At 39.0% G+C, this 24,351-nt stretch overlaps 2 protein-coding genes across 6 annotated transcripts; both read left to right on the top strand.

Annotated features, from left to right (window-relative positions):
• Window positions 1-1,452: 1,452 nt before the first annotated feature.
• On the top strand, window positions 1,453-11,620 carry hnrnpk (heterogeneous nuclear ribonucleoprotein K). 3 transcript variants are annotated; one of them, XM_052603596.1, is made up of 16 exons: window positions 1,462-1,585; window positions 2,429-2,528; window positions 2,675-2,772; window positions 2,845-2,901; window positions 3,541-3,584; window positions 4,310-4,382; window positions 4,964-5,077; window positions 5,161-5,289; window positions 5,364-5,680; window positions 5,857-5,910; window positions 6,013-6,055; window positions 6,653-6,665; window positions 6,938-6,973; window positions 7,058-7,119; window positions 7,196-7,365; window positions 10,764-11,620. In XM_052603596.1, the coding sequence occupies exons 2-16, from the start codon at window positions 2,471-2,473 to the stop codon at window positions 10,792-10,794; spliced, it is 1,299 nt and encodes a 432-aa protein (XP_052459556.1). In that variant the 5' UTR covers window positions 1,462-1,585; window positions 2,429-2,470; the 3' UTR covers window positions 10,795-11,620. The 3 variants fall into 3 exon arrangements, 1 of the variants encoding a protein (XP_052459556.1); XR_008184785.1 differs by lacking the exon at window positions 10,764-11,620 and adding an exon at window positions 4,585-4,644 and having other exon boundaries at window positions 1,453-1,585; window positions 6,653-6,973; window positions 7,196-7,283; XR_008184786.1 differs by lacking the exons at window positions 1,462-1,585; window positions 10,764-11,620 and adding exons at window positions 1,708-1,732; window positions 4,585-4,644 and having other exon boundaries at window positions 6,653-6,973; window positions 7,196-7,283.
• Window positions 11,621-13,904: 2,284 nt separating this feature from the next.
• On the top strand, window positions 13,905-18,700 carry qng1 (Q-nucleotide N-glycosylase 1). Of its 3 annotated transcripts, XM_052603600.1 has the most exons (6): window positions 15,041-15,158; window positions 15,339-15,440; window positions 16,349-16,691; window positions 16,784-17,040; window positions 17,980-18,175; window positions 18,400-18,700. In XM_052603600.1, the coding sequence occupies exons 3-6, from the start codon at window positions 16,355-16,357 to the stop codon at window positions 18,627-18,629; spliced, it is 1,020 nt and encodes a 339-aa protein (XP_052459560.1). In that variant the 5' UTR covers window positions 15,041-15,158; window positions 15,339-15,440; window positions 16,349-16,354; the 3' UTR covers window positions 18,630-18,700. The 3 variants fall into 3 exon arrangements, with proteins under 3 accessions (XP_052459557.1, XP_052459559.1, XP_052459560.1); XM_052603597.1 differs by lacking the exons at window positions 15,041-15,158; window positions 15,339-15,440 and adding an exon at window positions 13,905-14,042; XM_052603599.1 differs by lacking the exon at window positions 15,339-15,440 and having other exon boundaries at window positions 15,028-15,158.
• The last annotated feature ends 5,651 nt before the right edge of the window (window positions 18,701-24,351 follow it).

The raw sequence follows: 24,351 nt of genomic DNA on the forward strand, positions 1-24,351 counted from the left end.
AGCAACCTCCCACAACATTTTCTTCAGTAAAAGCTAAAAATTAAAAAAACTTTTAATTTATAAATAATTTTTTAAGATATTCAAATATAAAAACAACAAAAATCGAACAAAACTTTTCACTAAAAAATAATAATAATAATAAATAAATAAAAAACACGTTGGGTTTTCTTCAGACTGAGAGAACGAAACAAGTTCTTCCCCTACAGCATCAGTGCACATCAGCATGAACACAGTCAGATTAGGTTAATAGAGTCCAGAGAAGAAGTATAGTTTAGTTCCTCCTCTCTTTCACTCTTTTCAGTATGTAGGCGCATCTCGTTCGCAAACCAGGAGATCCTGCTGTGTTTGAAGAGGAACTTATAACAGATGTATGAGGAACTTCATTTAAGGTTCTGCTTTGGTTGGTGTGGCTAAGCAGATTTCTAGAGCGAAAAGTTTGGCTTGGTTCTAGTTTTGTGTTTGTTGGGTAAGTTTGCATCAGGTTCTTCTACTGTGTTTGGAACAGATGCATTCAGGAACATAATTTAAGCTTATATAAATATATATATATATATATATATATATATATATATATATATATATATATATATATAGCATACTTTGTTGCAATATGTAGTTGATCATTAAACTTTTTTTAATACTTTTTCAAATAAAAGGCATTCTATATAATTTGCAACTTGCTATAATGTATATGTATTACACACTATACTATTTACCAGTGTTGGGTAAAATAAAAAGTAATTAATTACTAGCTACTACTAATTACACCTTCAACATTGTAATTACGGTGTTAGATGATTTATTACTAATTTGTAAATCCCATATCAACCTCGACCAGTTGAAGAATACAAGGACAGACATGATATAACTACTATTTTAATTCTTTCAAATTAATTATATAAAATTGCATAAATTGTCCAAAGTATTTAAATGAAAAATGTAACCGTAAAAACATGCATTTTAATATCAGATGTTAAATTTTGATGTTAAGTACACTACTGCTTTATACAATATATTTCTATACAGTATTTAATGACACATGGGAAGACACAGAAAAATTTAGTTATCACTTACTTTATTTTTTCATTGGAAAAATAATTAAATTACAGTAACTAATACTTAGTAATGCATTACAATAGACCCAAGTCTGCATTTTACATCCGTTTTATGATTAGATGAACTAACCCTTACCAGAAATTCGCTGCATGGTGCCTACTGTGAGAACGCCGTAATAACCTACACTACAGGGCTTCTTGTGACTAATTTACTGATATTAATACTTCATTCATTAAATTGCAAAGAAACATCACATTTGCCACATATCACAAAAAAAAGAAAAGCCTGCGCTCTTTGACATATCAAATACTCGTGCTTGCTAATCATAAGAAGTGTTCTTAAAAGATTGACGTTACTTTCGACTAATGATCGTCTTTGAAACACTGGAGTTTCGGTTCTGCTGCGGGTTGGACCAATCAGAAGCGCGTTTCTCTTGTGGAGGGCGGTGCTTTCAATGGTACGCGTTCCAGCGACGCTGGAAAGATTTGTGCGTCATTGTTGTTGCAAAGGGGCAGAACGACAGGAACAGGTCGGTAGAAACATTTCCTGGCACAAAAGCACATCATTATTGTTTCCACGCAATTAAACAGCATGTTGCATTTTTAAACAGGTTCACAATCCTAAACTATTTAGGTCCAGTTCGTGCACACGGTCGCAGTGTTTTCCTGCCCGATAGGTAACGTTAGCTTCATCTCTGTTAGCTTCAGGAAGCTAGGAACCCTAATAATCTTCCGTAATTTCCACAGTTGCTATCCCTCCCGTGGCTTTTATGTTTGTATGTATGTATTTATTTATTTATTTATTTATTTTTAAGCACGAGCGTTACAAATAAAAGTATCGCTGGTTCAAAAACAAACAAACATACTTTTATGCTACCGTTAGTTAGCTAGCTCGTTAGCTTTCTGAAAGTGTCCATTGCTAATTAGCAAGCAGATCAAGTACATGAAGATGGCGACCAACGAATCATTTGACCGTAATCAAACACAGCGAGCTTCTTATAACGTTAGGAACCGTTTGGCTAATAGTTAGTGAGCGTCTCGTGCGCGTTTGAGCACTCTTATGCGCGTGTGCTGCACACGGTGCTGTCTAGATAGGCAGCGCAACAGAGTTTGAGACACAACCCAACTCCAGGCTTGTTTTCCAGAACCTTTAGTGCATCGTTTTTCCGTTGTAGGAGAACAACTACCAGAACATTTAGTTTCAGTTCTTGTTTTGTGTTATAACTCATTATAAAGTAGTTTGAATCCTTCCTCATCCTGTGTTTGGCTCCAAACATGCTCAGTGGAATAAGAGCACCGTTCACTGGAATTATTCTAGCATCCTATCAGGCCATGTCATGTATTCGTCCATACACTGTTTGGTTTTCCACTAGATTTGGACAGAGAGGACTGTACATCTCAGCTTGTTGTAGATAATGGAGCCAGAAAATGACCCCCAAGAAGAGGAGACTTTCAGCAGCAAAGAGAGTAATGGTAAGGGCCAGTGGTTTTTCTTAATTTCTTTTAATGAAATGAAAATGGAACCAATATAATGCATGCTTTTACCAATATATATTTAAATATAAGATCTGTCTCTACTTCTGTTTCATTGCAACTTTTCCATGTGAATGTGGTTTCAGGTAAGCGCTCTGCTGAGGATATGGAGGATGACAAGCCTCATAAGCGATCCCGAAATTCTGACGACATGGTGGAGCTCAGGATTCTGCTGCAGAGCAAAGTAAGTTGCTGATTTTTTCCCCCGTAGCTTTCCAGTTGCTGTTCCTCGATGCTGACCGGCTCTTCTCCCCAGAATGCCGGAGCGGTGATCGGGAAGGGTGGGAAGAATATTAAAGCTCTGCGCACAGATGTGAGTACTCTTGTGTTTAGTTTGCACATTCTCTCTCTTTCCACGCCCACGATCTGTGGTAGGTGGAGCTCACCCTTCTAGAACTGGGTTATATTTTAATGTACGTAAACCAACAGAACACTTTAAACTCATCATCTCAGTCCATAAAATATAAAATAATAAAGATTTTGTGGAACCAAGGCAGTTTGTGTTACAAACGCAGTGCTTTGTATCATAAATACCCCACATTCTTCTGTACTCTTTAGTAAAGTGAAGAGTATGATGCTGGCTGAAGTAGTATTTGGCCTGTTTGGTCTTGTATATATTCTCATAATCTCTGTTCCTCTCCTGTTCTCCATTCTCCTCCAACATTATGAGAATTGAAAGTCACACTAAAAGTGTTTCCAATTAAAAAATGTATTCCTTTTCCACTCCCTCTCCCCCTTTTCCTTGTTTTTTTTTTTTTTTTTTGTATTTTTCTGTTCATTTTTGGCCAATTCCCATATCCCGGATCGACTCGTTCCGCCCGCCTGCGTTGCCGCCTGACCTCCTGACTCCCTGGTTGGCCACACCCATAATCGCGCCCTTCCTATTGGGCGGCTTACTTGATTGACATCCGTGTGCTTGATTGCTCTGGGTGCTTGGCCCCGCCCCCTGCAGTACAATGCCACTGTGTCAGTCCCAGACAGCAGTGGGCCCGAGCGGTACGTGCCACTCAGATACTCCCTCCAAGTCATATCAGCTCTGTTACTGCCAATATCAGAACTGTTTTAACATCCTTAATGTGCAAACTACTCCCTTACTGCCATGAAACATCAGAATCCATGTTAATTTTAAAATGCTGTCTTGCTATGTTCAAATGCCTTTTCTGTCATGTAAGGAGGCCCTTTCCCACCCTTTTTCCCTCTCCTACGACAGAAACTAGCTTTTTTTGTACCTTTGGGAAATGTACTTCCTCCACAGCTCTCATTTTTAGGGTTTCTTGCTAATACAAGGCTGAGTTTATTGTGGGTGAAGGGGCAGTGTATATTCCATTTCTCCCTTTTGTCCGTTGTGTTGTTTGACCTTTGAACTCTACTCTGTTCACCTGTCTCTGCTCTTCTCTGCTGGATCTGGAGCTCCTGCTTCACTCTTGTTCATCGTCTCTGTCACCCCTCTATCAGTTTTAATCTCCCTCTGTCACTCTGCATAGCTGACCTTCCCTGTATCTTGACATTTCAGCCACGGGAAGGAGCTTCAGTTTTTCTTTGTTTTCCTGTGTTCTCCACTCCCCTTTAACAAGGAGAGCATGACTCCATGACTCTTTGGGGTCTGTTGTTCCCTCGCCTCACTGTTGAATGCACTAACAAGAGCACTGATGGTACTGTTTGTATGTCTAATATCCGTTCTCTTCTCTCCTCTCGCCGAATGCGACTCATAACTTTGACAGAATCCTGAGCATCAGTGCAGATATTCCCACAGTAGCTGAGATATTACTGAAGGTCATACCTACTCTGGAAGAGGTGAGGGTTTTTTTCTTCTTCCCAAAACAAAAATCTGAGTCATTAAACATGATTGAAGTTTGACTTTAAAAAAAAGATGTATTTGTATTAAAAATATATAAATGTATATACGAGAACCTAGAAGTATAAAATGCTTTCAAAAATGTCATTAAAAAAATGTAATTATAATACATTCTTCCCAATATTTATATATTCCACACAGAGTTCTACATGTGCAGTGGTTAAAACAATGCTTCCAAAAGACCCCTACCGAAAATTTTCAGTATGAATACATGGACTATTACCTCCTTATATATTAATTAATAATTTTTAGACCCAATATTTGTTTTAAGTTTTTTAAATTTGACCAGCGTTTATGTGTGTGTGTAATTTTATATATATATATATATATATATATATATATATATATATGAATATATGTATAAATATATGTATGTGTAAGAAAAAGTAAAAAAAAAAAAAAAACCTGTGTATATTATTTTCAGATATTTTGAAATAATAAAAAAAGGTCAATCTCTATATGTGTGTGTGTGTGCATTTGAATGACACATTTGATGCTCCTCTCTCATTGGTTGGAGCAGTATCAGCATCATCATGGTGTGGACTTTGACTGCGAGCTGAGGATGCTCATCCATCAGAGTCTGGCCGGGAGCATCATTGGCGTGAAGGGCGCTAAGATCAAGGAACTTCGTGAAGTACGACATTGATCAGAATTTGAACACTATAAATTATGACTTTCCTGTGCTGATCCAAATCTTTTATTTTTTCTCTCTTCCAGAGCACCCAGACCACCATCAAGCTCTTTCAGGAGTGCTGTCCTCAGTCCACTGACCGCGTGGTGCTCGTGGGGGGTAAAGCGGAGCGGGTGGTGGAGTGCATTAAGACCATGCTGGAGCTCATTGTGGAGGTCAGATTGAGATGGTTTGACAGTGCTGTGTGTCCGGGTGTCATGTTTCTCATGAACTCTCTCTGTCTCTCCAGGCTCCCATTAAAGGTCGAGCTCAGCAGTACGACCCTAACTTTTACGATGAGACGTATGACTATGGGGGCTTCAGTTTGATACATGAAGATCGGGGCCGGCGGCCAGCGGGAGGCTTCTCCTCCAGGGGGCGTGGCAGTGACCGAAGCTTTGATCGGATGCCCCCCAGCGGAGGCCGTGGCGGTCACCACATGCCAAACAGGAGAGACTACGATGACATGAGCCCACGCAGGGGCCCCCCTCCAGCCCAGAGAGGGGGGAGAGGAGGGAGCCGTCCTCACCGAAGCATGCCCATGGGACCCGCACACCACAGGAGAGGGTGAGACACTTTGATACTACATTTAAATATGAATGCTGGAATAGACCATATGAATTTTGGACAATTTTATCCCCTCTGATTTGCAACCTAGACGGGTCAAAATCAGTCAAAAACCTGATTATTAAACTGAACTTGACGAGCGTTTATGGATGCTGTATGTCTCTTTATCTTTACAGTGATGATCAGTACTCCTACAGCTCTCAGCGGGGCCACATGGATGAACGACGGCAGTAAGTTCTTTATCTATACGTTTTCTCTGGTTATAAGTCATGTTGGGCTTGTGATGTGTTTTGGTAGCATGTGATATTGACACATTGCTTTTTTTTCTTCAGTGGGGAAAGGCGAGGGCGCAGTGATCGTTATGGAGGCAGCATGGTCAGTTTTTCAGTCAAAAAAAACAGATTTTATTATGTTTTGTTCAGGTTTAAGTCGTGACTCACAAAACTAGATCTTTTAAAAACCAAAGTCTTCATGACATCAAAATTGGCAATCCTTATTTTTTGGAATGTTGGAGTGTTCATTATAAATTACTTGTTTGTTTACAAAATTTAAAGAAAAAAACATTCCCTTGTAATATTAAATCAAAATCAAATCATCATTCAATCAGTATTGAGTTTGTATTTCATAATTATTACTTTTTGTGAGGTAAGCTCTTTGCAAGATATAAACTTGTTTTTGTTTTTACTCAAATGTCAGAATTGTAAGAAAAAAATAGAATTCCGTTAAATTCTAAATATTAACAAGCTTTTGTAATTTTTGTTTAATATATGTCACAATATGAAAAACAGTTGCAACTGTAAGGTAAAGTTCGCTTAACAATATCATCCAATGCTGCAGCAGTTAAAGTGTTAGCGGGTAACTGATGATGATTGAGTAGATAGTTGCCATGGAAATAAAGCGATGGACACATTGTTTTCATTGTTGTGTTTGAGGTTGCTGATTCTCACATTTCTGTTCTCTTCTCTCTCACAGAATGATGGATATGGTAAGTTTGTCTTTTAATGCATATGTGATTTTCTGCATTTAATTTTCATTTATCCATGCTGTTTAGGGGAGGATTCATCTGTTTAGAGATTAAAATAAAGTTTATGTTTGTCAATGTGTGATAAGTACAGATGATTTTACTTAATGAATTCAACTAAACGAAGACACGTCTTGACATTAAAGCGACTATCAAAAGAGTGGCCCAATTTACATATTTTGTCTTCATCTCTGCATAAGATTATTCACCATTTCACTTTGCTTTTCTCAAACCAGACAACAGTTCGTCTTGGGATTCGTCTTATCAGTCTGGTAAGTATGCCATCTTGTTGATAAAACTAGCCCACTTGTAAATCCTTCAGCTGTAAATCTCCTGTTATGTCATGGTGATCTCAGGTGGGAGGAGTAGTTACACTGAAGGTCCTGTGATCACCACACAAGTGACGATTCCTAAAGATGTGAGTAAATCGCTTCTGAACAGCCACGCTTTACACCCGACATGCGTGTGTTGACTGACTCTGCTGTGATTCTCAGCTGGCGGGATCCATCATCGGTAAAGGCGGTCAGAGGATCAAGCAGATCCGACATGAGTCCGGAGCCTCGATCAAAATCGACGAGCCCCTGCAGGGTTCAGAGGACCGCATCATCACCATCACTGGGACCCAGGACCAGATCCAGAACGCTCAGTACCTGTTACAGAACAGGTATGAGACACATTCACTGGCTTCAGCAGCTGAAATTTCAAAATGTAACCATTCTAGCCTGATCCGGTTTACAGCGAGTTTTGCAGCACTGAGTATTGTAGCTAGTCACCGAAATATGTGTTGAGCATGTGTACGCAATTGTTAATTCGGGGAATTTAATACAGAACCTTCTCAATACGCCAGTTTAAGCATGAGCTTGCATTCGTCATTTCATTATAACCATCAAAGTATAAACACAATGTAAAAAAGAGATTCATTATTTATTATTATTATTATTATCGTAATAATAGTTTTCACTGAGCCATTAATCTTGTGTATTGGTACAAACTTCTCAAATTTTTTACTAGAGATGTAACGATTCACTCAACTAATGATTTGATTCACTTTTTTTTTTTTTTTACAAAATAAGATTAAAGACATTTAATCTTATCGGTCAACCGATATATCACCAAGGCCGATATATCGGGCGATATAAGTTCAAATAAGTTTTTCTGCTGGGCCGATGTGTTTGAGACAGGATATTTATTTTGATGGCGCTGAGAATGATAGCACCTGAGCGCGCATAGTAGTGTTGTCACGATACTAGAATTTCTAGCTTCGATACGATACCTTGAAAAATATTGATATTCGATACCATTTTTGATACCACGGAGAAAAACACTGCCAAAATATTAAGGGGTTATTTTTTTATTTAAAGCTAAATATAACAAGTCTAGAACATATATTTTACATTAACAAAAATATCCTGAGGTAGTGCACTTGTTCAAAAGCCTCTCAGATTGCATTACATTCAAAAACCAATAAAGTGCAAGTAAAATAAAAAGTGCAATCTTTTGTATTTCCAAGTAAAATCTAATCACAATGTCAACAAAAGATACTTAAACTTCAAGCAAAAACAAAATCAGTGCAATCTTATGCATCAAGTTTCAAATTAGTAAACAAAATAATTGAATGGAATCTGTTGCTGCAGTTTTATGCAGATTTTCTCTACAGAGGTGAGTGTTTTTTAGACCACACTTTTAAAATGAACTGAATGAACTCATCTGAGAACTTAGGTTAATGGTAATAGATATTTGTTAACGTGAATAAGCAATGAAAAATACTTAAAACATTTGTTAATCAAAGTTAAAAGTTGATTTAAACTAACATTCACTAATACATGTACTAATTCAAATCCAAAGTTATATTTGTTAATATTTTTTCATTGGACCAGATCTAACATGATCCGTTATATTTTTATTACCTAATACCTACTGTTATCAAAGATTAAAATATACTGTAACAAATGCATTGCACATCGGTCATAAAAGCTGGTTAATTAACGTTATTTGAAGAACAGATTTAAACGCAAACGTGCGTGCATCACACGCGAAAACAGTGCTCACTGGATCGACATGAAGTCGTCAAATCACCTTTATTTATATAGTGCTTTTAACAATACAGATTGTGTCAAAGCTCTTAACAGTATCAAATTGGAGGATAGAGTGTCAGTAATGTATAATAATAATACCAACCTCGAGAAATTCTTTATACAGATCCGGGTGTCGGTCTCTCAGGTGCTTTGCTATATTAGTGGTGTTAGCGCCTTTTGTTAGCACTGTTCTGTAGCATCTCTTGCATATTGGCTTGCTTGTGTCCTTCGGCTTTCCATGTTCATTTGCCTCATATGCAAAATATTTCCAGATAGCACTCCTGCTGTGTTCCTTATCAACCAAAGCCCGTTGCGCGGGCGTTGCACTCACCATCTTTCCATTCACTTCACTTTTGCTAACCAGAGCGAATGAGACGAGTGCGAGTGCACGTGTTGTGGTTGTCAACGCGCCTTTGGGGAGAAGTGAAAGCGCAGCTAGTATCGATACTTCGGGAAATTAGTATTGGTACCGTTCAGATATTTCAGTATCGATATTTATCGAAATATCAATATTTTTGACAACACTAGCGCATAATGCTCACAGTCTCCCTCTTATTTACTGTCATCATTAACCGTTCTGTCTAATATGGATAGTCGTTTGCCTGTCAGAATTAAGCAAATACGCATTTATATAATTTATTCAACTCTATGAGTGTCTAATGAACATTTAATTTCACAAACCTCGCAAATTTAGTTGAATCCAGCTGTGAGATCTTGTGAGGTGAGCATTTTTATTATGGCTGTGTGATTAATCAAAACCGTAATAAAATCACGATTTGAGCATGCGCAATTTCTAAATCGCTTTATAACACTATTTTCCCCGGCTCCGACCTCCCGCAGTATGCTATCTGATCCAATCAGAAATATAACACAATAATAATATACCGTATTTTCCGGACTATAAGTCGCACTTTTTTTCATAGTTTGGCTGGTCCTGCGACTTATAGTCAGGTGCGAATTATTTATCAAAATTAATTTGATATGAACCGAGAGAAATTAACCAAGAGAAAACATTACCGTCTCCAGCCGCAAGAGGGCGCTCTATGCTGCTCAGTTTTCCTGTAGCCTACACTGAAAATATAGAACGCCCTCTCGTGTCTGTAGACGGTAATGTTTTATCTTGGTTCTAAATAAATACGACTTATAGTCCAGTGCGACTTATTTTTTTTTTCCTCATCATTTTGAAAGAAGCGACTTATACTCAGGTGCGACTTATAGTCCGAAAAATACGGTACTAATGCATACTTTGCATATTATCGCTCTTTTGTTGGTTTTTATTTGTAAGTCACTTTGAATAAAAGCATCTGCTAAAAAACTAAATTTTAATATAATGGAAAAAAACAAAACTAAATTGAAATTTCAAATAACACAAATAAAATGAATCTCTTATAAACAAAATAAGGCTTTGTCTATGCTCTTTCCATTTAAATTTAGAGGCAACCACTGCATTTTAATCATGATCCAAACAGATGCTGCATACATACAAGATTGTATAATTTCAAAATTTGAAACAAAAACAGAATGATTTGACTTCAAACTATGCATAAAAATAGCTGAATGAGATGCAGATTCACTCTCTGCCAGCAGGTGGCGCTTCAAGCGTTTCCTTGGTTTCTGCTGTAAACAAAGCAGCGCTGCACTTATGAACTTTAATATGCATTATAATCTCCCCTCAGACATACATTCATATAAACTCCTACCACTAATTAAATCGCTATTTGTTTAGCCTCTCAACCGATTTAAATAGTTACATATTTGAAAAGATTTTCATATTTTTTTACCCTAATCACAGTGAACTAAACCATTATGTTGCTGACTGATCACAAAGTCTCTGTTCAATCTGCGGCAATATTTCCAACACCTCCGGACACATTTCTCCATATACGCCATCTGGCAGAATATGCCGTTTCTCCCATTCATGGGTGAAGTGTGTTTGTGTATCTGTAGTCTCTGCTGACGGTCTCTCTCCACACGTTCTGTTCTCCAGCGCTCTACACCTCTTGGGACGCCAGCACTGACCAGCCCACCGTTCTCAGGATGTCCACCCAGCTGCAGGACCCCGTCACCACTTGATGGCCTGACCCTGACCCCGTCACCTTCATAGGAATGAATCATAGAGCCCTCTGATTGTGTGGGATTGTTCTTTCTTTTGCTTTGTTTTTATGAATGTTAATTTTATATGGGCCAGCTATCACTTCACAAAATCTTAGATGAGCAGGTGACTGCTGTTCAACAGGACATTGTTGTTCTTTTCCCTTTTGGAGGGAATGTTTGTGAGTTATGAAACTTTTCCACTATTAAAAACGCTTGATCCAGTCTGTAGACAGTCACACAACAACAATTATCTTTTCATTTTTTACACTTCTCTTGTATTTTCTGTGTGCTCTAAAACGGCTAGATGGAGAATTAAATGTAAATATCCAATGATTACTGTGGACGTATAAATATATCCTTCACTCTCTGTTCCATGCGTGTAATGTTTTATCCTCAGATAATATTTTCACCAGGTACTGAAGGCTTGCAGTACTTTTTTTGTATGTTTTCTTCTCCTGTCTGTTGCTGGGTTTTTAAAATCAATTGTTAAAAAAAATGCTCTACCTCTAGATTTTTTTTTGTAGGTCTCCTGTCCTAAAAGAAGGCCCACTATCATTTTGTTTATTTTTTAATAAAGAGAAGAAAACACATGTGGATTTGAAGTTTTAGACTATTTGTGCCAGAGCAGGATGGTAATTCTCACGCTCCTATTCTTTATTTTTTTACTCAAATTGTCTCTTAAATTTCTCCAGCAAGGCACATTTGTAGAGTTTGTCATTTGTCTGAAATAATAAAGGAATTGCCATTTTTTTCCAGTGTGGTTTAAGTAATGTCAATACTATATAATGAACCTCCTCTTGTCTGCACAGACTCGTTCATTAATAATTAAAACATATACCAGCAGTACAAGGCCTGCTTCACTAATGTATTTAACCATTATAAGTTTTTATGCATTTGTCCAAATTAGTCTTTTTGCATATAGTACACAACAGGCTTTGGTGGAATGTGGAAATAATGTTACTACAGAGTCCCTAAAACAGGCTTAATAATCTATATGCAAAACATAATTTCTGTTTTATTATAGGGTGACTTTGTCCCTGATTTTTTTCTAATTCTTGAATGGTGCATCATTAATTTGCTATCTCAGCAGAGGTGTAAAAAGTACTCAAACATTTTACTCAAGTAGTCAGTGAACATTTTACTCAAAAGTACAAGTATCTGGTCAAAATCATACTTGAGTAAAAGTAAAAAAGTTCAACTTTAAATTGTACTCGGGTATTAAAAAAGTAGAAGTAGTTTTTTTTCTGACAGACAATACAGACAAATGGTTAAAGGGAGAGAACGAGAAAAAATGCAATGGCCAAACATGTATATTTAGTTCAACAACAGCAATTAAAATGAAACAGCGGAACACCAAAAAATTAAAATAAAATACAGGTAAAGGGATTTAAAGGAAACTCCATTTCCACACTCATGCCATCCTACGACTTTCATTTATCAGATGAACACAAACTAAGAGTTTTAGAAAAAAAAAAAGGTTATCTTTAAATAATGCAAGTGTATGGGACATCCAAAAATGACACTTCAAAAACTATACACAAAGAGAATATGACAGTAACTCATTCAACCCCTGGTAATCAATCACTTTGTGTGGTTTCTGAAGTGCTCCTGTCCCCTTCCTTTATCTGGACTAAAAATCTTTGCTTTTGTGAAGAAAGAAAGTCATAAACCTCTGGGATGACAGAGGTTCAGTAAATGGTGAGGAAATTTTTTATTTTTGGGTGAATTATCTCTTTAAAGAGCAAGATGTGATGGAGAGGCTAGAAATATATTCCAGAAATATATATAAAGAACGTGTTGAATTAATGAGGAGAATCATAGAATTAAAACATACAACGTTAACGGTTTTAAAGGCCACTTTATTTGTGTTTTCTATTCAACGTCTAAAAGGACAATTAATCTTTTAAATGTTTATTTGGGGCATTTAGAGTTTGTTTCTTAGCAAATATTGATAAGTATTTGTGACTAATTAGATGAATTAATGATAAAAGCATGTAATTGTTAAGATTAAAAAAATATCCTAATTCACTTAATGATTCATATAGTGACATATTGTAAATACAACCTATCCACCACCTGCTGAGAACATCACTAAACATAAATTACAATTAATTTAGCATATAATGTTTGTTTAAACACTTTTTTGGAGATTTGTAACATTTAATTAGAAATAAATCCCACAAAAATATTAATTGTATTTAAATTCTCATCACTGATTTTATTTCCACTCAATTTTGTGCATTCAGCTAATATATTACATAACTAATGGCTCTATCAAAACAGAACAAATAATGAATAAAATTTTTGAAGCAAGAAAACGCAACTTTGCTATGCTTCCTCAGATTTGATGGTGAACTTTTGAAGCCAGACATTTAGCTGATGAAAGTCATAATTTAAGTAGAAATGTGTGTTTGCTGCATGAAAAAACAATGATCATTAGCTCTCACATCTCACGACACACGTTTGAGCTCCTGTATACCATATTTAATGTGCATACGATAAAATAAATATATAATGTACTTTTCAAGATGAAATAAAATTGTAAGGAGTAAAAAGTACTTTTTTTCTTAAGAAATGTAATCAAGTAAAAGTGCAAGTAGTCAGTTTAAATTGTACTTGAGTAAAGTACAGTAATCAAGTAAAACGACTCAAGTATTTTACACCTCTGCATCTCAGTAAGGGTTTTAAAGATTGCAGACTCATGTAAATAATACTAAACAACACTTGGAAGAGTTGCAGTCATTTCTGTCCTGTGCTCTTACTCTGTTTTCTGCACAGTATCCACGCAATGCAAAGTGTGAAAGGTTGAACTGTTGCCTCAGATGTTTTTGCGCTTTGCGCCACAGTAATCTTGATGACTTGTTTATGATAAAGACAACTTTATCAGCTTTATCATTTTGTCTGATAGTTTTTATTATAGCATGCTTGTACATAAATTGTGTAGTATAGGTCACTAAGACCCGATATGGAGAAAATCAACTTTTTACCTGTTTATTTATTTACAGGTTTATCTGGTATTTTTAATAGAGTCCCCCTGACAGCCAGAACGTGCAAATCCCTGAGACCTCTGTTCATCTTCTGAACACAGTTTAAGATATTTTAGATTTAGTCCGAGAGATCTCAGTCCCTCCATTGAAGCTGTGTGTACGGTCTACTGTCCATGTCCAGAAAGGTAAGAAAAACATCATCAAAGTAGTCCATGTGACATCAGAGGGTCCGTTGGAATTTTTTTAAGCATCAAAAATACATTTTGGTCCAAAAATAACAAAAACTATGACTTTATTCAGCATTGTCTTCTCTTCCGTGTCTGTTGTAAGACAGTTCAAATCAAAGCAGTTTGTGATATCCGGTTCACGAACGAATCATTCGATGTAACTGGATCTTTTTGAACCAGTTCACCAAATCGAACTGAATAATTTTAAACGGTTCGTGTCTCCAATACGCATTAATCCACAACCTTTTTAATGTGGCTGACACTCCCTCTGAGTTAAAACAAACCAATATCCCAGAGTAATTCAGTGAATGCACTCAGAATAGACACAGAAGAGAAGATATTGCTGAATAAAGTTGTAGTTTTTGCTATTTTTGGACCAAAATGTATTTTGGATGCTTCAAAATATTCTAACTGAGCCTCTGATGTCACATGGACTACTTTGATGGTGTTTTTCTTACCTTTCTGGACATGGACAGTATACCGTACACACAGCTTCAATGGAGGGACTGAGAGCTCTCAGACTAAATCTAAAATATCTTAAACTGTGTTCCGAAGATAAACGGAGGTCTTACATGTTTGGAACAGCATAAGTGTGAGTTATTATTGACATAATTTTCATTTTTGAGTGAACTTATCCTTTAATACTTCATATTAATTTTGAACAACATAGGCCCTACTTCTTCTATCACTTACTTTCTTTACAAATTTACATGACACATTATCAATTAAATGTCCAAATCAATAAGGTCTGGTGTATGGTCCGCGTTATATAATAGTTTACAAAATATAATCTGTTCTCGAAATACATGCAAACTAATTATTATTATTGTTTTATGATCTTAAAATGTTGATTTGCTTTAACGCTTTGCAACGTTTCGATAAACCGTATATTTGCGCATTTTCTGCGCATATATAGTCACCTTGAAGTCAGAAGGGCCACACACACACACACACACACACACACACGCGCACACGCACACGATCCGCTTGACGCGATGCAGATGGGAGCTTTTTAGCAATAAAACAAGCGGGAGAAAGTCTCTAGCTCAACACGGATATCAAAGGCCAAAGCGCGTATGTATTTACACTTCATCATTAGATTTAATATCACGTGTTTTACGTACGAGGAGAAAAGCCTGTAATATCTGCAGCTGATATGCGACCCAATGTACTTTGAGCAGTCTCTCTCTCTCTCTCTCTCTCTCTCTCTCACACACACACACACACACACCTCCTGCACTGTTCTCTCAGCAGACATGAGCATTGACCACAAACGGCTGTGAAAAGTAAAGTATTGCTTGAAAACATTCACAACGACTTTCATTTGCGCGGCGATTTTGGACAAAAGACTTTTCAGTAAGTAACAGTTGAGCGAGTCACGTGACAAAATGCTAGTTTCGAAAGAGATAAACAATTATCGTTACAATCGTTAGAAAATTAAGATTAAGAGAGTAAAATATCTACATTTTTAATGTATCATTTGATTGAAATTATATTTTGATTTAAAATATATATTATTTTTTATTTTATTTTTATTTTTTTACTGATAAAAAATATGTTCTATCAAGTTTTATTTTGTGTAATATGACTCAGCCGTACTAGAGTAAATTGGTCATGTTGTCAAGTTCATGTTGTGTCACTTCACAAAATGCTCTCCCGTGGCCTCATGGGATTGAAAAGTGTACATTAAATGCACTATATTATGAAACTCATTCATTAATAATTAAAACATATACCAGCAGTACAAGGCCTGCTTCACTAATGTATTTAACCATTAGATGTTTTTCTGTATTTGTCCAAATTAGTCTTTCTGCATTATAGCAAACCACAGGCTTTGGTGGAATGTGGAAATAATGTAACAACAGAGTCCCTAAAAACAGGCCTAATAATCTATATGCAAAATATAATTTCTGATTATGATTGTAGAGTGACATATTGTCCAGATCTGAATTATAAGTCTCTAGAATGGACTTCATAATCTCTCCAGAAGTAGAATACTGAATCTGGACATACTAGTCTTTTCACATTCTTGGTGTAGTGCGCCTAGTGTTTTTCGCCCACTATACAGTAGGTATGCGTATCCAGATGAAGCCTGTTTACTGTATCCCACGATGCAATGCAGTGCAATGAAAATGTGCATTAATGAGGTCATGTGACTACACTGACGATCGTAGCGTAGAATTTCACGCCGTTTGTTTCAATAGTATGCAGTACGCAAGCAGTTTGGAAGTATTCAGTTCTCAATGACATTTCTATTCAAACAGAGACCGATGGAGAAGCCACTGTCCCCTCGAGAGTCCGGTCAGTTTGTGGCCGAGCGCAGTCGAGATGTGTTCGTGGATGAAGATGGAGTGAAGCGTGTGGCGCAGATGATCTACGAGCTCCGTGAGAGCGAGGAGTTCACAGCCAGCGGCTGGAAGAAGATGAATCCTCTCGCCCCTTCGCCAGACTCGGATGAAGCCATCAACTGGGTGTTTGTGACAGACACCATGAACTTCTCCTTCTGGCCCGAGCGAGAGGAGCAGCAGTGTGAGGTGGTGTGTCGAGGAAACACCTATCGAGGATACATGTCTCTCTGTGCTGCTGTGACCAGAGCTATGGATGAAGGTGACCGGATCTGTCTCGGTCTCTCTCAACTGTATCGCTCTCCTTTGCATTTGATGAGAAGGTTATATGGACTGTGTGCTGTGTTTTTTTAGGAGTGCCCATCACAAGCCCTTCGTACTTCTCTCAGATGAGCGAGGCCGAGCTGGCCAGGGTCCTGCGCTCAGACAGCGGGACTCCCATGCCGATGCTGCGAGAGCGTCACCAGGCCCTCACCGAGGCCGGACGAGTGCTCCTGGAGCACGGGGGATCCTTCCGGACGTTCATCGGTCACTGTGAGAACGATGCAGAGAAGATGGTGAAGTACATTGTGGAGAACATACCGTCATACAGAGACGAGGCCATGTACGAGGTGAAAAGATTCACGTATGACTTTAGTTTAGGCTTTAAAAGGCAGGGGGATTTGGATCTAAATCATCTTTTGTTATGCTTGTTGAAAGTCGCTAATAGCAATCACTAATCAAATGGTCATCCAATAAAATTCCTGCCTGACTGTCAATGTATGTATTTGCAAACCTCTTTCACACATGATCCGTTATCATCACCGCTACTCTAAAGTGAGTGAAAGTGAAGTGTCATTCAGCCAAGTATGGTGACCCATACTCAGAATTTGTGCTCTGCATTTAACCCATCCGAAATGCACACACACAGAGCAGTGAACACACACACACACACACACACACACACACACACACACACACACACACTGTGAGCACACACCCGGAGCAGTGGGCAGCCATTTATGCTCTAACCATTAGGCCACGACTTCCCTTAGCATAAATATTGCAGACCGAGCGAGAATGGAAGACGTTATTATTGTAATATGATGCACTTTGTACTCTAATGTTTTCTCACCGGTGAACGAGACATGAGCTAATCTGACAGCGTCTCTCACCGTGTCACTGGTTCGTCTCTGGTCATGTGATTTAGAGGAGGCGTGGCTCTGGAGAGTGATCTGCAGAGAGGGTGGGATCGTATGCTTTCAGAGCTAGCTTGCTAATGCTAGCCTCTTTGAAATCACCTACGCTACCTTTAAAGGACGGATTTAGATTAAAAGCTAGCTGAGCTCTCAGATGCACTTTTGATTCCTTGTGAAGAAAAAGTGTGCTTGATTGTAATGGGGAAAAAAAGGACTTGCAAAATAATATTAATGAAATAAAAGACCCCTTAAGTTACTTGTATAGAGACACTTTTATCTTGGTTTATTAACACTTAAGCATCTGAAAACATTGCATTAAATTCACAGCTGAAGTATATTATCTTTCACCTCCTGATTTTGTTGATATTGCAGGGTAAGAGGATCTCGTTTTATAAGAGAGCTCAGATCCTTGTGGCAGACTTTTGGGGCATCATGGAGGCACGAGGAGAGGGACACATCCCTAACCTGGACTTCCTGACCATGTTCGCTGACTACAGGGTGCCACAAGGCCTCGTGTACCTCGGCGCTTTACGCTACTCTGATGCCCTTATGGAGACACTGAAAAACGGTTTGTTGAGATAAAATTGATGTAAAACATTACAATTTAGAATTTTTTTTTTATTACAGTAATACAAATTTGGAAAATGTGCTTAAATATGCATAAAAATACCACCATTATACTTTATTTAAATTGCTGGGTGGAATATGGTCATTTCTTGACGGGTATGAATCTTAAATAACAGACAGGCAATCTCATCAGTATTGTTGTAGTGACTGTGACCTCTTCGACAGGTGAACTGTTGAGCTCAGGTGAGAGGAGGGAGGTGGAGATCAGGGCTTGCTCCATCTGGTGTGTGGAGAGAATCCGGCAGCATCTGTGGAAGCTTGTGGAGGAGAGAGACGGCAAGAGCTGCCACATCAACTCTGCACTAATTGACTTTTACCTGTGGCCATATGCTAAAAAACACCACAAAGAAATGGCGCACATCCCGATACACCACACACGCTGCATCTACTACTGACAAGAACAGAAGTTCTGTTTTGTATCATGCTGTTTATACCATCAAATAAAGTCAGGAAAATGAGGTGAAAACGGTCATTTTGAGCAGTGTTGGGGGTAACGCAGAGATGCGCGAGTTGCGTAATCAGTGGCGATGCATGATAAATATTGCACGTGGAGCAGCATTTAAAAACCAAGATCATAGTTTGCGCATTTTTTGCATAGCTTGTCAATGAACAACGGCTCTAGTAAATGCTGCTCCACATGAAATCACGCACGCTTTACTAACGAGATGCGCATTAAATATTGTGCGATATTTATCATGCATCCCTAGTAATCAGATTACTTTTTTCAAACTAGTAAAGTAATGCATTACTTTTTAAATTTACAAGAAATTGCTACTTTGGTTTGCCTTTTTTTTCGCATGTAGAGAGAAATCAGGAGTGAGTGCAGAGGCGCTGTGTGAACATGGTTTTGGATCAGACTGAATGTGAACCTGCATTTACTCATCTCACTTACACAAAAACAGATTCAGTATTCCTCAGTAAATAGAAACTGAAATGCGGACTCAGAATATGACACAAACCGACAATATGTTACATAACATAAATATACATTTTTGACATATTAGAACCTAATAAGTACAACAGTGTAACTTTTGAAAATGTACCGCTCCAGCAACACTGTACCTCTGTTTCTGAGATTGCTGGCAAGAGGATATTGAGGAGAGGATCCTCGGCATGTGCATACAGTAGATCAGTGCAGAGCTGTGCACCATGACAATTACACAACCGAGATGTAAGAAGGCATTTCTCTTGCATGTGATAACAAGAAGGCCGACCTTTTTATGCATGGACTAATTGACTGACTGAAGTCCCCTCTCTACTGAAAACGTATGCCCATGATGATTAGAGCAAACTGTTTTTATCTCCTTTCTTCACGGTTAGGTTGCACAGCCAAACCTGATGGGAATGTACGGTAGGGCCTTTCCATGCACATGCAAGAAAAACAGAGAGACTCACTCACACACAGAACAGACAAGAGCCAATTAAAATCCAACTTCTCTCTATATAAATATAACAAAGAGGGGGTGTCTTTCTCTGTGAGGATGGAAGAAAAATATGCTGCAAAAAACATTAGAACAACACAGACTTAAAACACTGACACATATCATGGGAGAAACAAAGGCAGCACTTATAATGGTTTACTGTAGGATCAGTTTTTAAAATATCTTTTAAAATGTAACACACTTGAAGGAATGAACAAGCGTGTGTTTTGGTTGGGTTCTTTTATTCAGCCAGCGTCATTCGCAACAGCTCCGTACCACACAGTACAACATGACTCAATACTGATAGTCTCCTTCAAAACCTCGCGTGAACTAACTTTTCTTTTCTAGGTTTTTCTCCGGGGTGTTTTCACTCTGGCTTACTGCCACCAACTGGACACCCATCACATAGCTGTATACTACAAATTGACATGCATGTACTAAATAATTAAATAACCATTATTAATAAAATAACTGAAATTACAAAAACTATTACATGGGGGGGGGTCTAGCTTTTAACTTACAATTATCTTATAGCAATTATACTATTCTATCAATGTATATTCTAGATTTCCCCACATTCTCCCCTACAAAACAGAATGTAGTCCCGACATTCTCAGAATAAATTACTGGTCATCTACCTGTAGATCATTTCTTTGGTAGGAGTCAGTGATACAACAGTTTTAGTACTCGTGCTATACTGTCACACGACACACAACATGTATCTCCTTTTCCATGCAGTGTGTTTGTAGCAGACATCATTGTGCACCATGATCTTCTACCACCATCGCTGTTTATCAACAGGAATCTGTACTTTCACTGAAGGAATATAACCTTGCACCATTGAAACAATTTACTAAATGTTTTCTTCCGGAATGTGATGGTAACTATTTTCTCTCTCAAACAAAAATATGAACTCAATCTTATTCTGATCTTAATTTAACATTTTAACTAGAACTAATTACTGTGATTTAATTCAGCAGTTTACCCATCTACAATACTAGGCTGACCTAGAGTATGGTAAGTAAACAATTTTTTTTGTTTTCTGTTTCTCAAAGGATATACTCTTTTGCAGGCAGGTTGTGAAGGAGTCTCCCCGTCACTCTCTTCAGGATCATCAGTTTCTCCAGCCTCCTCTCTGGATGAGGACACATCGTCTTCTCCCCTTCCTGCTCCTTGTTCATGTTCAACCTCTGATTCTGCGTCGTTCAGCATCACTGTGTCTTCTGAATGAGGTTCTTGAGGTTCTCCGATGCTCTGATTCTCCTTTTTGACTGGCACTCCAACCAGACATTTCCAATCATCCTCACCATCTGAACTATCACAGAATGTTTGATTTTGCTGTGTCAATGTTTTTTCAGTCTTGGCTTTTTTCTTGTTTTCTTTTTCAGGTCTTCCAGGTAAACATTCTCTCTCTGCAGGTAAGTAGTCACACGGTAACAAGAGGTTCCTGTGTAGTGTTCTTGTTTTCCCTTTGCCTTGTTCAGGTCTAACTTCATATACTGGACTATCCTGGTACTTCCTCTTGGTGACGACATAAACTTGTTCCTCCCAAAATGATCGAAGCTTCCCAGGTCCACCTTTTTCCTTGAAGTTCCGAACAAGTACTCTGTTCCCAGGGATCAGTTCAGCTCCGTGTATTTTCTTATCGTACAAAGCTTTACCTCTTTCTTTCTCTTTGTGTGACACTCTTGAGGCTAACTTGTAAGCTTCTGTCATTCTCTTTCTCCAGTCCTCAGCATAGTCATGGTACGATGTGCTTTGGTTCTTTGCTGGTACACCGAACATAATATCAATGGGCAGTCTGGGAGTACGGCCGAACAGGAGATAATAGGGAGCAAACCCTGTAGCCTCACTTTTCGTACAGTTGTATGCATTCACAACTTTTGCAAGTGACGTCTTCCAGTCAGCTTTGGCAGTTTCTGGTAAGGTCCTCAGCATTGCTAGCAAAGTTCGATTGAACCGCTCAACTTGACCGTTGCCCTGTGGGTGATACGGTGTCGTGTGGGAGCCTTGCACGCCACTGTACTCTTGCAGCTTTGAGAACAGCTTGTTATCAAACTCCCTACCTTGGTCGTGATGCAGTTTTGTCGGGAACCCAAACTTCAAAACAAAGTCCCCGAACACCTTCTCAGCCGCTGTCTTGGCACTCTTGTTTCTGCATGCATACGCCTGTGCGAATCGCGTGAAGTGGTCCATCACAACTAAAATGTATTCATAACCTCCCTTACTCTTCTCTAGGTGCAGAAAATCAATAGAGACCAGCTCAAATGGATAAGTGGTGGTGATGTTTACCAGAGGAGCTCGGGTCAGTTTGTTTGGACGCTTGCTTCTCAAGCAACTACAAACACGTGTGACAAAATGTTCCACTTCCTTTTGCATGTGGTGCCAATAAAACCGATCTCTAATTAAGTTCAGCACCCTTTCTGCTCCCAGGTGGCCCATGTCTTGATGTAACTCCTTATAAACGAGCTCATGGTATATCTTAGGCAATACCAACTGATCACGAGTTGCTGTTTTCCGAAACAAGAGACCATGTTCATCCAGGTATAATTTAGCTCTTTCCCTCATCAGTCCCCGAAGCTCTCTACCCTGACTTCTGTTCACAGGCCGGGGTTTCATTTTTAGATACGTAACAGCTTCTCTGATTTCAGGGTCTTCCTCTTGGGCTTTTCTCAGTACCTCCTTGGGGATCTCTGCAACTGAAGTGAATAGCTCCTCCTCCTGCTCTCCCGACAACGCAGTTTCAATTGTAAGTGGACACAACCACGGCCCTCTCTCCTGACTCTGTACTATTGCCGACTGAGATAAGCTGACCATGACTTCTGGGTGCACTTCTTCTGAACAGGTTTTCATGTACTGTTCCATATCCAGCGGCATACGCGACAAGCCATCCGCGTCCCCATTTGACTTTCCTGGGCGGTATTTGATGGTAAATCGAAAGTCAGCAAGTTCCGCTACCCATCTGTACGTTGTGGCATTTAACTTGGCTGTTGACATCACATATGTGAGAGGGTTATTGTCCGTGTACACAATGAATGATGGTGCATGATAGACATAGTCCCTGAACCGCTCACATATAGCCCACTTCATGGCCAAGAACTCCAACTTTCCTGAGTGAAGATGGTAGTTTTTCTCAGGGGGGGTTAGGGTTCTTGATCCATAAGCTATTACCACTAACTTGCCTCTTTGCCTTTGATAAAGCACCGCACCAAGGCCTTCCTGTGAAGCGTCGCAATGGAGTACAAAAGGGTCATCCAGATCTGGATATCCCAGCACTGGTGGGTTAGATAAATAATCGATTAACTCACACAGGGCCTTTTGATGTTCATCTGTCCATGTGACTGGATGTGATGACACAAGCTGTCCTTGGCCATGTTTCCCTTTTCCTTTCCGCTTCATCTGTACTTTCCCTGTTGGTGTCTTTTTTTCGGCGAGCAGCAGATAGAGAGGTGCGGCCTTGCGGGAAAAGTTTTCAATGTATGATCGGTAGTAGGAGAGAAATCCTAACAACTTTCTCACCTCACCTACTGTCTTAGGGGTCCTTTCTTTCAGTGCTTGGACAGGAGCAACGTCAGCCGGGTCCATCGTGTACCCATCTTTTGTCACCAGCCTCCCTAGGAATCGTACCTGATTTCGGAACACTTCACATTTTCGAGGCGTTAGTTTGACACCATGATTTTGATAACACTGCAGCACTTTTCTAATGTCCTGAAGATGATCATCAAATGTTTTAGAATGAACTAAATTATCGTCCAAATATGGTTGACATACCTCATCACGCAATTCTCTCAGGCACTCCTCCATGCTCCTTTGGAATTCAGCAGGTGCATTTGACAATCCGAAAGGGACCCTCACCCATTCATATAGTCCCCACGGTGTAATGAAGGCAGTGAGAGGTCGGCTGGATTCTTCCACAAAACCCTGGTGATAGGCTTTGCCTTGATCAAGGACTGAAAACCAGGTGTTGCCTGCCAAGCTGTCGAGCATGTCCTGTATGCGGGGAATAGGGTGTCTATCTGGAATGGATTTCTTGTTTAACTCCCGATAGTCACAGCAGAGGCGGAGAGTTCCATCTTTTTTTCGCACACAGACTACTGGTGAAGAATATGGTGACTTAGATTTAGTAATCCACCCCTTATTTAACAGATCCTCCAGGTATTCTTTCACCTCTCTGCGAAGTGGCTTCGGGACTGACATGTATGTGTGCTTTACGAATGTGGTATCATGGAGGCGGATTTTTAGCTGGAGAGATGGAATACATCCTACATCGCTGTCATCACGAGCAAAAGCACCACTCTCCTCCCTTAAAAGCTGCTTCACCTTCTGCTGCTGTTCAGGTTTTAGGTGATCAATGCATACAGGAGGGTCCCATAGGTTTTCTTTTTGAACCGTTAACATTGTATTTGCGTTTTCTGTAGATTGTCTGACTTGTTCACCATCTTTTTGGAACAGGCTTTGACTGGTGTGAGCAACAGTCGCACATGCAACCTCTTTCTGAGCGGTCACTGGTCTCACCTCGGCAGGGTAGATGTCTTTTACTCGCTGTATATGGCCCAGAACTGCCCGTGGAGGCAAGTCAATGTCATGAGTAGTATCATTGATCACAGAAATACAGATGCGTGAACAGGTCCCTCTCTTAAGGCAAACAATGTTTTCCTCCACCCTCAATCCATCTGGCCACTTAGCGCACTCATCC

Source organism: Carassius gibelio, chromosome A8 (assembly GCF_023724105.1).
Source record: "Carassius gibelio isolate Cgi1373 ecotype wild population from Czech Republic chromosome A8, carGib1.2-hapl.c, whole genome shotgun sequence".
Taxonomy (NCBI): Eukaryota; Metazoa; Chordata; class Actinopteri; order Cypriniformes; family Cyprinidae; genus Carassius; species Carassius gibelio.

Excerpts from the sequence above, each read along its gene's own strand:
- hnrnpk (XM_052603596.1), top strand. The coding sequence starts at position 2,471 with ATGGAGCCAGAAAATGACCCCCAAGAAGAGGAGACTTTCAGCAGCAAA. Across the intron at positions 5,078-5,160 it reads AGATCAAGGAACTTCGTGAA|AGCACCCAGACCACCATCAA; the intron begins GTACGACATTGA and ends TCTCTCTTCCAG. Across the intron at positions 5,911-6,012 it reads CACATGGATGAACGACGGCA|TGGGGAAAGGCGAGGGCGCA; the intron begins GTAAGTTCTTTA and ends TTTTTTCTTCAG.
- qng1 (XM_052603597.1), top strand. Across the intron at positions 16,692-16,783 it reads GACCAGAGCTATGGATGAAG|GAGTGCCCATCACAAGCCCT; the intron begins GTGACCGGATCT and ends GTGTTTTTTTAG. Across the intron at positions 17,041-17,979 it reads GAGACGAGGCCATGTACGAG|GGTAAGAGGATCTCGTTTTA; the intron begins GTGAAAAGATTC and ends TTGATATTGCAG.